The sequence below is a fragment of the Odontesthes bonariensis genome, chromosome 14 (genome assembly GCF_027942865.1).
Source record: "Odontesthes bonariensis isolate fOdoBon6 chromosome 14, fOdoBon6.hap1, whole genome shotgun sequence".
NCBI classification, from domain to species: domain Eukaryota; kingdom Metazoa; phylum Chordata; class Actinopteri; order Atheriniformes; family Atherinopsidae; genus Odontesthes; species Odontesthes bonariensis.
Window position 1 is genome coordinate 28,745,176 of NC_134519.1, and position 14,295 is coordinate 28,759,470.

General features: G+C 42.3%; 1 protein-coding gene across 2 annotated transcripts; it reads left to right on the plus strand.

Annotated features, from left to right (window-relative positions):
* The first annotated feature begins 3,502 nt into the window (after window positions 1-3,502).
* On the plus strand, window positions 3,503-13,553 carry LOC142399312 (WW domain-containing adapter protein with coiled-coil-like). 2 transcript variants are annotated; one of them, XM_075483908.1, is made up of 13 exons: window positions 3,503-3,801; window positions 4,234-4,267; window positions 4,499-4,688; window positions 4,960-5,051; window positions 8,622-8,731; window positions 8,919-9,016; window positions 9,161-9,448; window positions 9,994-10,110; window positions 11,286-11,434; window positions 11,578-11,669; window positions 12,562-12,748; window positions 12,895-13,022; window positions 13,119-13,553. In XM_075483908.1, exons 1-13 carry the CDS (start codon window positions 3,761-3,763, stop codon window positions 13,186-13,188), a joined length of 1,596 nt encoding a protein of 531 aa, XP_075340023.1. In that variant the 5' UTR covers window positions 3,503-3,760; the 3' UTR covers window positions 13,189-13,553. The 2 variants fall into 2 exon arrangements, with proteins under 2 accessions (XP_075340023.1, XP_075340024.1); XM_075483909.1 differs by having other exon boundaries at window positions 12,565-12,748.
* The last annotated feature ends 742 nt before the right edge of the window (window positions 13,554-14,295 follow it).

Below are 14,295 nucleotides of genomic sequence, written 5' to 3' on the forward strand. Positions count from 1 at the left end.
CACACTTGTACTGAGTGGATACAAAGTGTTCGGCGGGTTAGATTCTAAAAGAGACTGTCCCTCATTCAGTCAATATGTGTCAGGTCTGACCTAAATCAAGCCAGCTGGCAATCAATACAGCAATGGCATGCGATGGAGATTGCAGAGCATGGAGCACAATGTTGACCTGTAGTAACTCAAATTCCACATGCACGGACATAGATTAAATAGGATCTGCAAAGAGCACATAAGCCCTCCTCTAACTGTATCACTTTTGTTTTTTTGTTTTTTAAGGCAGACTAAGCAGCAATTTCTATTAACTTTTCACATGCTCTGCTTTCAAACTCGGCTCCTGTTCTGGCGCTCAACGAGTAAAAGTAAGGTGCAGTCAAACACATAGTGGGCTGGTGTCCAACTTCCATCAGAGAACTCACCACTACAATGTTTCTATGAGCAGAATGCAGCATGATCCAGTGTTAATAATAATAATAATAATAATAATAATAAAAATAACTTGGACTTATATAGCGCCTTTCAAGGTACCCAAGGTCGCTTAACAAAAGAAAAGAAGGGGGGAAGGGTTGGGCCGGAGAGGTGGGTTTAAGAAGAGTAGGACATGGAGAAGAGATGTGTTTTTAGATTATTTTTGAACTGTAGTAGAGAGGGGGCAGAACGGATGTGAAGTGGCAGATTGTTCCATAGGGTAGGGCCAGTTGAACAGAAGGCCCTATCTCCATATGTTTTAAGTCTGGTACGAGGAACGGAAAGTAGGTCCTTATGAGGAGCGCAGAAGCCGCGACTGGGAGTAGGGGTGGAGGAGATCAGAGATGTACTTAGGTGCAAGTGAGTGGAGAGATTTGTAGGTCAAGAGAAGGATCTTATAGGTGATGCGTGCTTTGACTGGAAGCCAGTGAAGTTGCTTTAGGATGGGGGTGATGTGCTGCCAGGGCTTGGTGTGAGATAGCACCCTGGCAGCTGAGTTTTGGAAATACTGTAACCTGTCAAGGGCCTTACTGGGTAGCCCAGACAGGACACCATTGCAGTAGTCCAGGCGGGAAGAGATAAATGAGTGGATGAGGGTCTCTGTTACTGAGTCGGATAATGAGGGCCGGAGTCTTGAAATGTTTCTGAGGTGAAAAAATCCAGTGTTCTCGGTTAGTAACAGCTCGCCCAGTCTGTGAGCAAATCTTAGTGGTTTACCGACTTCCAGTTGGAAGGGGGTCAACTTAGGTGCGACATTATTCTTTGCTCCGAGCTCTGACTTCTGAGGCCAATGGAATGCTGTAATTGTCCTCACATGCGCTTGCTGTCATTGGTTGGCATGTGCACATCTAGTGGGCAAAGGTTGCAACTGAGAAACCTCCTCAGCGCAGCAAGATGAAAAGAAACAAGCACGACACGGGCAAAGGGCGGGGACTATGATAAGAAACACGCCACCGCACACCTCTAGTGGTTCAAAATACACAACTGAACGGTATTACTTTACATTTTGTTTTCAGGAAAATATCATTGGAATTTAACGGTCCTGAATTTCACACTTTTATTTCTGCTGATATAACAAAAGAACATTCCAGGTTTTAAAGTTGATAGTACAAAAGAGAAAGCTCAGCACTCACATTAGATAATGGATGACTGCTAGTGATGTGTTGAGTAGTGTGTTGACAATTTGAATTTCCCCCCCACGGGGTTGGAATAAAGTATTTTCTATTCTATTCCATTCTATTCTATTCTATTTGCACATCACATTAAGCGCTCTACGAGTTATTTCTGTTTATTAAGAGCAACTGAGGAACAAGATTTCATTTTTCTACAGATATGATAAGTTCTTTTTTAAAATCATACCAAATTGTGGCAACCATCAGCCCTAACCGTTATAATTCATTCAATTTAGTTCAGTTCAATTCAATAATGCTTTATTAAACCCTGAAGGGAAATTGCATTGTTGCAGTATTAATCATTATCAAAGATATGCTACTGCTATTGATAGATAACAAAATGAAATATAAATCAGCTGACAAACATGTAGAAAGTTGAAGCGTCCCATGGAGAGATTGTAGAAATCTTTGGAGGTCAACATCAATGGATTAGGTTAGGATGTTGTTTTTGTTGCTTGGCAACAACTTATCTGATGATGTCACACACAGCTTTGGCAGGTAACAAAGATGAACTCTCTCAGCAGAGAGCAGAAATGAACGTGGACATGAACTCACAGTCAACAGTTCAACGTCTGGGTGCAGAGACGCTCCTTCTCAGTGACATGTCTAGGATTGCACCATCTGTTGTTGTTAACAAGGACTGTTGTCCTCATTCATTCATTACAAGCCCAAAAAATAAAAATGCTGCAACTATACAGCTAATTTTACTTTTACGATAAATAAACATTGTTTCATTTCATTTCCCTGTTATATTTCTGCCTCCAGTTTCTATCTGCCAGTGATCTCACACTTCCCATGATGATTAAGGGAAGAAATGATTTGGCCCGCTTTCAACTTTTTCTCTATTTTGTTCTTGCTCTGCATCCTAGACATCTCCTCTTTAACTCATCTAGATTTGGAATATTTTTCCAGGGATTACTTGGACTTTGGAACGCACAGTTAGCTGTGCGTTTTTTGTTGCCGTGCTTTTTTTCATCATAACAGGTGTAAAAAAAAACCTGCCAGAGTTACCAGCAAAGGTCCTTCCAGTGCTAGCATCCAAACCAGCACAGATAAAGTTTAGGAAATCTGTGTTTTCACAGAAAAAAAGCTCAATATAAAAAAATTTCAAGGACATTCAAAGAAAGACAGAGTAGGCTACGTCCAGAGCTGATGCAGCAGGCTGCCTGCCTCTGGGGCAGCACCATTCTGGAGTGGCATAACAAATGTGTGCTGAATGCGCATGGGCCTAAAAGAAGAATATTTTCTGAAACCCATATTGGTCGGACACATAAGTGAAACCAGTTGAGTAATTCACAAGGAACCAAAGGATAATTGAATGTGGGGCCAATTTTTAGGACATTCATAACCGATATGGACCCAACATATGCTTGTCCCCCAACTAGAAATGACTTGACATTGCTAACTTTTAAAAAGAATTTCAGTCTCAATGAACATTTCCATACTATAAAATGTCGCTTTTATTTTGAAAAGTGCCACCATGCTGCCCAAGGGAAAAATGATTTGGCCCTCTTTCACCTTTTTCTCTATTTTGTTCTTGCTCTACATCCTAGATATCTTCTCTTCAACTCATCAAGATCTTGGGTATTTTTCCAGGCATTACTTGGACTTTGGAACGCTCAGTTTGCTGCTCCAACAAGTTAACTTTTTTGTTGCCGTTGTTTATCATAGCATCATAACAGGTGTAAAAAAAAACCTGCCAGACATATGCTTGTCCCCCAACTAGAAATAACTTGACATTGCTAACTTAAAAAAAAAATGTTTTCAATGAACATTTGCGTACAATAAAATCTCGCTTTTATTTTGAAAAGTAACACCGGAACTCAATTTTCCTCGTCAAACATTACAGAGTAGTTCGCTTCCTCCTGCATCTGCTGTTCTGCGCTGAGCTACATCGGCCGAGTATAGCGCATACCATAACTACATGTCAGGTGATGCACTGAGGGTGGTTTTTAATAAAGACCACCCGCTATGCAGTGCAGGTCCTCGGCGCGCGACTTACAACTGTCCGTTTGGTAGGGTTAGACTTAGTCCAGACATCAGGAAGCTGAAGTTAAAAAAGAACTGAGAGCAGACAGGAGGCCACGGTTCCCCCTCACACACATACACACATCATCACGGCCTTGATGGTGATGTATGCAAGGAAACCAGCAAGAGTCAGCGATGGGTAAACCAAGCACTAACCTTAACTTCTGAAAACGTACTCGGATGATATAGATATATATTTTCAATTTGGTGGCTGGAAGTTTCCTCGCAGCCGTTAGCTGTCATGGCTACCAGCTAGCAGCTCGCTTGAAATTAGTTAGCTAGAGGTTCCGGATATCTTAGCTCGTCGGCTAACGTCAACACAATGCTAGGAAACGGTATAATTATTAATGTATGTGTACAAAATGGATATCGTGAAACAATTCTTAAGATAATGTTTTTTTTTTTTAACCAATAGTTATAATATTAGCAGCCCCCATCAGATAAAATAGAAAACCAGGCTAACTTGGCTAACGGTAGCTAACTGTTAAACAAACTGTGTTCAGGTAAGAAACCTAACCAAGCTCACCCTTTAAAGTGCAAACTGTAACTTTCGTTTTGTGTCTCTCTTCAGGTGCAACGAGAGAAGGGATTCACAATCCTATCAGGTACGAGATATTCAGTTTGTTAACTTATTCCTGTCTTTATGCTTTATAACACAGATATTCAGGGTGTGCAAGTATATTTCCATTAACACGATGGGCTCAAGTCTTTATTTTGGCATGTTGGAGATACATCAACTCAGACCTTTGACTTAATTGGTGACTGCATGGTTATCAGTGTCCTTGAGCATTGAGCATATCCCATCAAACCCATCTGCCACGCACTGTCCTTTCTAGACCCATAAATCCCAGCCAAAGAGCCAGTCCAGCAGCCTTCAACGCTACGACAAAGTGCGAGATGGCTCATCGGACCCCATGCCTCCATACAAGATGCCGCGGCGTTCCGATGAAAGTCCTGTCAGCAGACAGGGAGACAGTGCCGGGCATGGCAAGGCCAAAACCTCTTACACTGTTAGAGGAAAAAATGGTAAGCGTGGCTCGGTTGGATTTTCTCGTGCGATCAGTCTTAGTTTTGTAAAGACTTGAAATGAGGGGAAAACTGCTCTTTGGTTTGGCTATGAACTCAAGTGCCTGATAACTTTGAGTGTTTGTTGACCGATCAACAAGTACTTCTGAAATAATATAAATATAAAAGACAATGTTTCCTTTTTGACAGTGATGGCTTTTGCTGAGGATTCAGTCCTCCGCAGAATGTTGTACATTTTGTGATACCTGGTTAAAGAAAGGCTTTGTTGCAGGGACCAGCGGCTCTCCTCTGGAGACCTCTCACAACAACAGTTCCCACCATGGCGCCGACTCTCATGCGACTCAGAGCAAGCCTGCAGACAGGGTAAGGTAGTGTCTGGTGTCAACCGATGAGCCTCTCTTGTAGAAAGGGCCTTCGTATGACTTTGGACTTTATGTAGAGCCTTTTTTTATGTGCACATGCTCGTTTGAAACTTCATATTTTTATTTCGCACGTTTCATGTACAGTATATTGTGGATCAACCTTTCTAGTAAAGTAAATCTGTTGGGTAAACATGCTCGCCCAAGCCGACTGGACTGTTTCATCTGCTGTGGAAATCGTTACAAAATCTCCTCCTTGCGTTGTTTCCAATCTGTCCTCCAGTTTGCTCATGAAAGCACCGAGAGTGTCTATGCTGTCATAAAAATGTGTTTGTGTGGTGTACCTTTTTAATCTAAAACTTATCAGTAAGGTGATTGCACAGTTGCAGATTGTACTCCACCAGCCCCCCCCCTCCATACCATAAAACACACAATCATTGCAGCTTTGTGTGTAACAGCAGCGTTTGATGAGCTCCATCCTCATGCAGATGGTTCAGAATCAGTAAATGGGCTGTTATCAATCTGTGGCGTGTGAAAAATCTTCCTTTAGTGACATCCGATTGGGAACCGTGGGTGTTCTGATAAGACTTGGTTGCCTTGTTTAAAAGGTTTTATGTTTTTAGTAAATGCATAAAGTCATCACTGTGTCTCATAGGATGGATGCTTGTAAAAAAAAAAAAAATGTCTGGATTACAGTTATTGCCATACAGCCGCCATCCACTCTACATATAGACACACTCATACTTGACTTTATTGAAATGAAACTTGTTTTAATTGAGAAATGTGTCAAAACCTTCAAAATGATTAAGAGTTATTTCAGTTTAAAAGTTCTAAAATGGATTAGATTTCAAATTAAACAATTGATGCAGTAAAGTAGTGTTACTGGGAATAGTTTGTAGTTACACCAACCAGTCTACAGTCTACAATTATGGATGTCTGTGTTTATTTCAACTAAGAATAAAATTCCAAATGATATTGGATTAGCTTGTCCTAGAAAGGAAGCATGAAATACACTGATAGTGGGACTCTGAATCAGTGCAGGTCTGTGTGAGGCAAACTTTACCTTTTCTGCATACGCAGGACCATTCACATTAAAGCCTTTTGCATCCACTTTGAAGAGTTCAGCAGTGAGAAGAACACATACCTTCAGTATACGTACCACCACAGTTTAAACACTGAGGTGAAACTGCTGTCCAACACAACGAATGAACACTTAACCACTTAAAATGCAGCACATTGCTGCTTCAGTTCTTTGCACCCATCTATTCCCATCCGTCTCAGGTTGTGTGAAAACAGTGGGTTCCTCCTCATGTAATGCGTGTCAAAACTAGAAGGCTCCCGCTGTGGTTTGAACCGTGCTTATTGAGACCAGGAGGGCTATGTTTACTGAAGGAAAAAGCAGGTGTGATCGCTCGCAGCTCAAAGAGGAATTTCACCAGCGGAAAGTGAGTTTTACTGACAACAAGGTCATGTGGTAGAAGGGGGTTATTACTTTTTGAAACTGCTGCCCCTCGAGCTGAGAAAAAGGCTTTGTTTTCAATCCATCACAGTGTTTCCCACAGAATTTTTGGAAACTATGGGGCGGGGGGGGGTAAATTCACGCGGCGTGAATTTGTGCGGCGTAAATTTGTGCGACTGCAGATTTTATTTTATTTGATTGATTTGCACACATTCATTCAAATATAACAAAAAAATACACAATAAAACACAACAAATTAAAAAAAAGGAATGTGTGCTGGAGATGTCAGAAACCCTTGTGGGCTTATGAGGAAACCTCATCTTGTCATTAAAACCCAATGATAACAATTGTAATAGAAAATATTTACAGGTTAAAACTAAACTTCATGAAAAATATGAATGGATCATATACAGTGAGGACTTATGCCTTTTTGAGAAACTTGAAAAGGTTTTCCTTGATAACAAAGGGTGTGGGAAGTACACAATGAGTTCAGGAACACATCAGAAGTGGTTTGGTGTTGATATCTTTAAAAACAAGAGAGCTATTACAAAATAAATATCTAAAATGGAATTAACTATGCACACTGAGTAAATGTTCTACCTAAAATGATTTTTCTGGAAACTAAAAGACTGTGAAAGCTTTATAGTGAGTTCACAAACCCATCCGAAGTGGTTTGGTGTTCATTGGTTGAATATCCAGTGAGAACAAAAAAAGGCGCTGCACTTTTGCGACGGTCCCTAAGCGCTCCGGCTGCCGTAGTTCACTTAGAAGTATATTCGGCGCGGTTACTCTGATCTTTCAGGCTTACTTTGGTGAGTTGATAAAGCCTGTGGTATGTTAGTCTTAGTTTTCTGTAAATATTAATACCATCCTGAGGCTAATTGGTGCGGTTTTCGTGACGCTATTACAATTACAAAGCTGGAAAATAGGCGAATGTCGAATATAAAACCAACTTCACCCCGCTCCGCCTAGTCGGGATGGTTGAACCACACATGCGGGACGGATGAAACACCTTATTTTAAACAGAAACTATTGAGCTTACTATTTTTTTAAGCAACATACCGGACAACATACTAGTGTACTCGTCATTGCTCAAATTTCACATTATTTCTCAGAATATAAATAGGTCAAAAAAATATGTTTGTCAACGAAATCACGATGATTACAGCTGATCTTTATGCACGCGCACCCACTAATCTATAACGTGTGTCAATCGCCCCGACAGCGACTAATAACACATAAACCTTTTTTGCCACTAAACTTCAAAACTCTGACATTGCACACTTTAGGACATGTTTAATTACTAATTCACCTGTTGTATAGTCATATTGGTTGGTTTTCGAGGAAATCGCTGGGTTTCAAAAAAAAAAAAAAAAAAAAAATCGCTGTGTTTCAAACGATTGGGATTCGGAAACTGTGGCGGCCAAAAGGAAACTATGGCGGGCCGCCATAGTTTCCTCAATGTATGGGAAACACTGCATCAAGAGGTTGATAACCAGGAGCAAGACTGAAGCTTTGTAATCTGCTCCGCGTAAAGGCTCCTCTTCAGGCCTTTTGCATTTGATGGGCTTGGCTCTGCTTTCTGTGGAGATGAGCCCATGGGAAAAAAAACAATGAAGTACTTGCTGTAGTCTGAATCACAACTTGCTTTTATCGGTAGTCAAACAGAAACCAGGCAGCGTGACGGGAAGTAAGATCTACTTCCTTTTTATAAATATTAGAAAGCCTTTTGATATCAACTTGAGCTGTAATGTGATGTTCATGATGATAATCATGAACGTGTGTGTGTGCTCCAGAGCAGTCGGCACAAGAAATGGGAAGTAAAAGAAGTATAATAACAGATGTTGAATACGAGAAGTTGAAGTCAGCTGTCTACAGATAAAAATGGCTGTATTCAGGAGGTTTTTTCACAAAAGGAACCTTGGCTATAATGCCGACCCCGAGCAGTGACCTGTTTAAGTACTTGAAGTTTTCCATTTCATGAGGAGAAACGAAGTAGCCTAAAACTCAACCTTTGGAACTCTTTGACATTTTCTTTCCATCTTTTTTTTTTAGAAAAGCTTTTCTTGTCCCCAATTTCTTTTTGACTATTTCCACGATCTCCATAATCTCCAGGAGCCAGCAGATGACTGGACAGAACACATTAGCTCCTCCGGCAAGAAGTACTACTACAACTGTAGAACTGAGGTCTCCCAGTGGGAGAAGCCCAAGGATCTGCTGGAGAGGCAAGGCACACTTACACTGTCGCACACAGGCACTGGAAGACGGTTGAGTATTCAACCAGTCAAGTTCCTTGTTCTGCAGAACCATTCTGTCCAACATCACATAATGGGCCAGTGCTAACGGTATCAATAGCTTCAGGTACAGAAAGAGCAACTTCAGCCATCACAAAGTCTGCTTGCTTTGATTTAGGGAGCAACGACAGAAAGACTCAGCCAAGATGGCGGCTAACAGTTTCCCCAAGGACATGGATTACAGACAGGAGTCCTTGCAGGACAAAGCCTCAACTAGTAAGTATGACTGAACTATGAAACCTAAGCGATACAGTTTGAGCTTTCTGCGCAGCCATCATCTATGCACATTGTTGCCATCCTACATGAATCACTTTGTGTCTGTACTTTGTGGAAGTTTCACTGATCCGATTGTCTGCGCAGAAACAACACCAGGGGACCAATCCACAACATCCAACTCCGGCCATTCCTCCACGCCCTCTTCTTCTCAGAGCCTGAACTCAGCTGCTGGCGCTGTAGGTTCCGCCCCCTCCAACGTGTCATCCGCCTCTTCCTCCTCCTCCTCCTCCACGGGGCAGGGCCCTCCATCCGGTCAGTCGCCATCACCTGCGCTGCTCCAGGACCCGGCCCTCCTGCATCAGCTGCTCCCTGCGCTGCAGGCCACTCTGCAGATGAACAACGGCAGCATGGACATGGCCAAGCTCAATGAGGGTGAGGACAGTGGGCGACGGCAGGGGCTTATTTGATAGTCTTGCTCTGTGGGTCGTTTGAAATGTTACTTTAAGTGGAAAGTCTCGATTTGAGCCCTTCCTGTTGGCCCTAACAGTCATGATTCCTTTAAGTAAAGCAAATTAAAAGCCATCTGAGGTTTCTGTAAGCAGAAACTCTTCATGTCTAAACCAGGTTTTATATTTATCCCTATATTCCCATAGCCTGTACAGTATTTTAGGGTCTCTGTGTCTTTGTTCGAGAACCAGAGGTCTACGCTGACAAAACATATATCTTTCTTGTTAAAGGAGATTCTGCTAGACATGTCGGATCTTTCATGAAGAGTTTATTTTTTTTTTGCTTTTCCTGCAGTTTCAGAAAACCCACAAGCAGTGGTCCCCACTACCCACCTCAGATGATTTCATTACCTTTTTCCACACAGACTGATAATCCAGTAGATGTGATGTGATTTAATGCTCTCCCGTTATGCACATCCTTCCTCACTCGTGCGTATATCTGTATGTTCATTTCCTTTTTCCTCTCTCCAGTCTTGGCAGCTGCTGTCACCCAGGCTTCCTTGCGGTCTGTGCTTCATAAGCTCCTCACTGCTGGACCCGCTTTCAACATCACAGCTCTGCTCTCAGCCGCTCAGCACTCCAACCAAGGTACAGCGACGTTGCAGCCTCTCGCCATCTCCTCTCTCAAACTAATTGGCATTTTATTTTCGTAAGGATCAAGCTCTCTGTGTTTTTTTTTTTTTTGTCCTTTTTTCTTTTTTTCACGGTGAATTTAGCATATGGATTGTCCGAGGGAGGTAATAATACATTTTATTTACAACGCACTTTACATTTACAATAAAATCTCAGTGCTAAATTGTAGAAAAGAGGTATATTTCGTACAATCCATATGTGGTGTGGGAAAACAAACAAACAAAAAAACAAAGCCTTATCTCGTGTGTTCTCGTGAGCGGTCAAGCTGATTCTCATTCAGACTGTATTAACAGTGACGTAACTTTGGATATAAAAGTTTGGTTGAAGAGACGGTTCCGTCTCTGGAGGAATTCTTCCCAGTTTTCACAAAGAAAGACGAAACAATCACAACCTGTCCAAAGAACCACTTAGAAATGCAGAAATACAACAGAGACTCACAAGATGACAATAAAGAGACCAAACGGGACCACAAAGACGGTGGGGGGCACTACGGTGAAACACAAAGTGACATCAAGGATGCTTTTGACAACCACAAGGATACATGAAGTGAAAATACAAAAAAAACAAACTATTAGATAGAGAAATGAACTGCATAATAACCAATAAAAGAATCGTCCACCATGAGATGTAAAAAAAGAGACTCAAATCAACCAAAAGACTCAAAATGACCACATGGAAATGTAAAAAAGCCCCCAATTAGATAAAAGACACTTGACTCTCTCTAAGTGACCCATACGGCTACCTGTGTGACTCTCCGATATCTTTGGATAAACTTTTTTTTAATAGAATAGGCAAATACTTTAGTGGGGGAAATTCGAATTAGTCCAGTAGCTCAAAAATGTTTTGAAATATTTACAGTGATTGTATATTAGAGCTGCTCCTCTGTCCTGCCAGGATGCCGTGGACAGGATGTTTATTGTTCTCCGAAACAGAATATGATTTCTTCCTCATCCGTTGTTACCCTTAATTGGTCGGTGTGTATTTGAACAGGCGTCAGCATCCGTCATGAGACTGATCAGAATGAACAGGGACGGCTTTTTGCTAGCTTTGTCTTAGGGAAGGCTCGAACAATTCACCCGGAAAATGCAAGCTCGTCTGTAAGATGATGATCCTCCCTTTCCTGTTTTCAGCTCAGCACTCCAGTCAGTCCCCGGTCTCCTTGACGACGGACGCATCGTCGCCGCGGCCATACGTTTCGCCGCGGAACGGCACGCCCCAGAACAACCAGAAATCCCTCCTGGGCATGCACGTCAGCAGCGTCGCGTCCTCCCAAAGCAGGGTACGTTTGCTGGCCGAGGGCAGAGGCTGTGTCTGCCCTCACCTGCTGCATCTCATCTCCAGCTTTCCATGACAAGCCCTTACCTGTTTTGACCTGTTTTGACCTGTTTTCCTCCTCTCTTGGCATCTTCATTCCCATTACAGGGCAGCATGTCTTCAGGAAAGCAAGGAGCGCCGTCTCTGTCTCAGACTGCAGAAAAGCGCCCAGAAGACCCAAGAACTCTGCAGCAGAGAAGGTGTTTGTTACAAGTTCCTTTTGTTTTGTGGCGGTAAAAGTAGACGGAACGGGACGGGTGCCTCTGAACTACAAAAACGACCTCAAACTGACTGTCACGACATCAGATTATTCAAATACACCTTTAGAAACTACGCTCAAACTGCAGGCTTAATTCGGATTTACTGCGCAATTTGGATTTTCTGGCTGGCCTGTTCACATTACTCTTTTTAACGTGAACAGTTCACCACACCGAACGTCACTAGATGCAGGAACTATCCCCTCAGAATCCAGCCCCCCGCGGGTCTTCCCCCGACTAACGTCTGGGCTCTCATCCATCGAGAGTGACGGAGAAGCCGCTTGAGTTCCCATTTGACCGTACAGACTGAGGTTGCATTGCAAAGAACAAATCCGATTTCTGACCGCATACTGAAGTGGCCCAAATCAGAATTGGAAAAAAATCGGATTCCATGTGAATTGTGCTGTTCACATCAAAATCAGATCCAAGTCACATCTGATCAAAAAAACCAAACAGATTTGGGCCACATTTGACATGTAGCCGTGGTAACCAAGAGCACTCGGGATACTATCATGATCTCAATAGAAAAAAAGTCATTAATTCAACTAATTCACTTTTTTTTTTTTAAGATAATTTTTTCTTTTTTTGGTAATTGAATTGTACTCAGAATAGGAGGTAAGGAACTGTAAAAAGTGCACAATAAACTTAATTTTTGGTTAATAAGCTGAGATTAAATCACGATAAATGTATTATCAACACACTACTGATATTAGATCATTGTAATATCACAACACCCATAGTTCCAACTCCAGAAAAGAAAGTGTTTTATTTCTATTTTGGATTCTAACCTTTTTGAAACGGTCTACATGCAGTTAACCGGTTGTCTCACTTTCAGCAGCCAGGAGATTCAGTGCTCGGGATCCAACGTCTCCGGCTCTGCGTTGCCCCACGCACCCTCCAGCAGCACCAGCCAATCCCAGTCAGACACCCCCGGCTCCTTCACGCCCTCTCTGGCAGCTCATTTCGACGAAAACCTGATCCGACATATCCAAGGGTGGCCTTCAGAGAGCACCGAGAAACAGGTATCCTCCGACGGGGCGACTCAAACATGTCACGGAGCGCATTGAAGCTCGAGCAGCTAAGCTGGGGAGGCTGAGGTTTGGTCTGGTGTTAGAAGCAGGTTTAGTGTTTGTTGTCCCGACTTGACACTGTTCCCCTTTCTTATCAGGCGGCTCGGTTGCGAGAGGACTTCCACAACATGGGCAGCCTGTACATGTCGGAAATCTGCACAGAGATGAAGAACCTTCGCTCCCTGGTCAGAGTGTGTGAAATCCAGGCCACACTGAGGGAACAGAGGTGAGGCAACCGAGCACGTTTTCTGCGTAGACATGCGCGTCAGCCGACGACCCGCGGGCGCTTGCATTGACATTTCTTTTTGCGTTTCATCTCCAGAATCCTGTTTCTGAGGCAGCAGAGCAAGGAGCTGGACAAACTGAAGAATCAGAACTCCTACATGGTGTGAGGACCGGAGAGGGAAAGACTCTGGTGGTTGGATTTAATCAATCAGCAACAGTAGAATGAACACGGACTGCTAGAGCCTGTTTATTCTTTCCACTGCCAGAAAGACGGCAGCCGACAAGTCATTTTTTTTTTTTTTGTTCTTTTTCTTTTCTTTTGAAATTTTTCTTTTCCAGCGTCCACCAGCTGAATCGCTTTCACCGAAAGGCCAAACCGGGTGGACACAGAGTTCCCGAGGCTCTTTGCAGAAAGGCACCTTCTTGGACCATGAACCTTGGATTGTGTGTATTGTATTGGATTACCTTGTTTTCTGGTGTGTTTTGATGTGTAGTGGTGAGGAAGAGATTCAAAAAAATGAACTCAAACCATCTTCTAATCGGTGTGACCGTTCTTTTGGGGAGGGGGGGGAGCGAACAAGCTCGCTGAAACAGACTTTTGTCATGCATTGAGATGTTTGGATTCATTGGCAGTGTTGTTACTGTTATTTTTCATTCAGCATACTTGTAAAATGTTTCAGCATCTCACTGTACCTTCGAGCCGGTTGCTTTTTACTTGTCATGAGATTAGCTAGCTAGCTAAAACCTTTGGCCGCACCTTTCTGAAAATACTTAACACGCTTCAGTTATTTTAGTCCCAGTTGATGGGGAATCTGCTCTGTGGTTCCGGTAGAAACCCACTGGAAATTGGATGTTTCAAAGCCATTAAAAAACAAACAAACACGCATTATTGGACCTAGTTTGGCTGCTCGTACATCAGAGGTTCATTTTTCGCCCTGTCTGCAGTTTTTTTTTTTTTTTTTTTTTTTCTCATTCCTTCTGCAATTTTCAAGTTTTCCTTAATAATCAACAACATTTTGTTTCTCATCCAAAAAAACATTGCATTCCTTTCATTCAGCTTGGCGAGAGATTTTTGTAAAAGAATAGAAAAAGCGACTGAATTTCCAGTCATTGTAAGGCTAAGTTATTGTTGCACATGATTCATTACGTCCTTGTAGTCATAATCGAGACCAATGGGAAGAAATGTTTTTATTTTTTTTTTTCCTACAAGGAGACTCACGTTTTGTTTATTTTGATTATTTTAATTTCTTTTTTGTTGCTGCATTTGGTTCAGC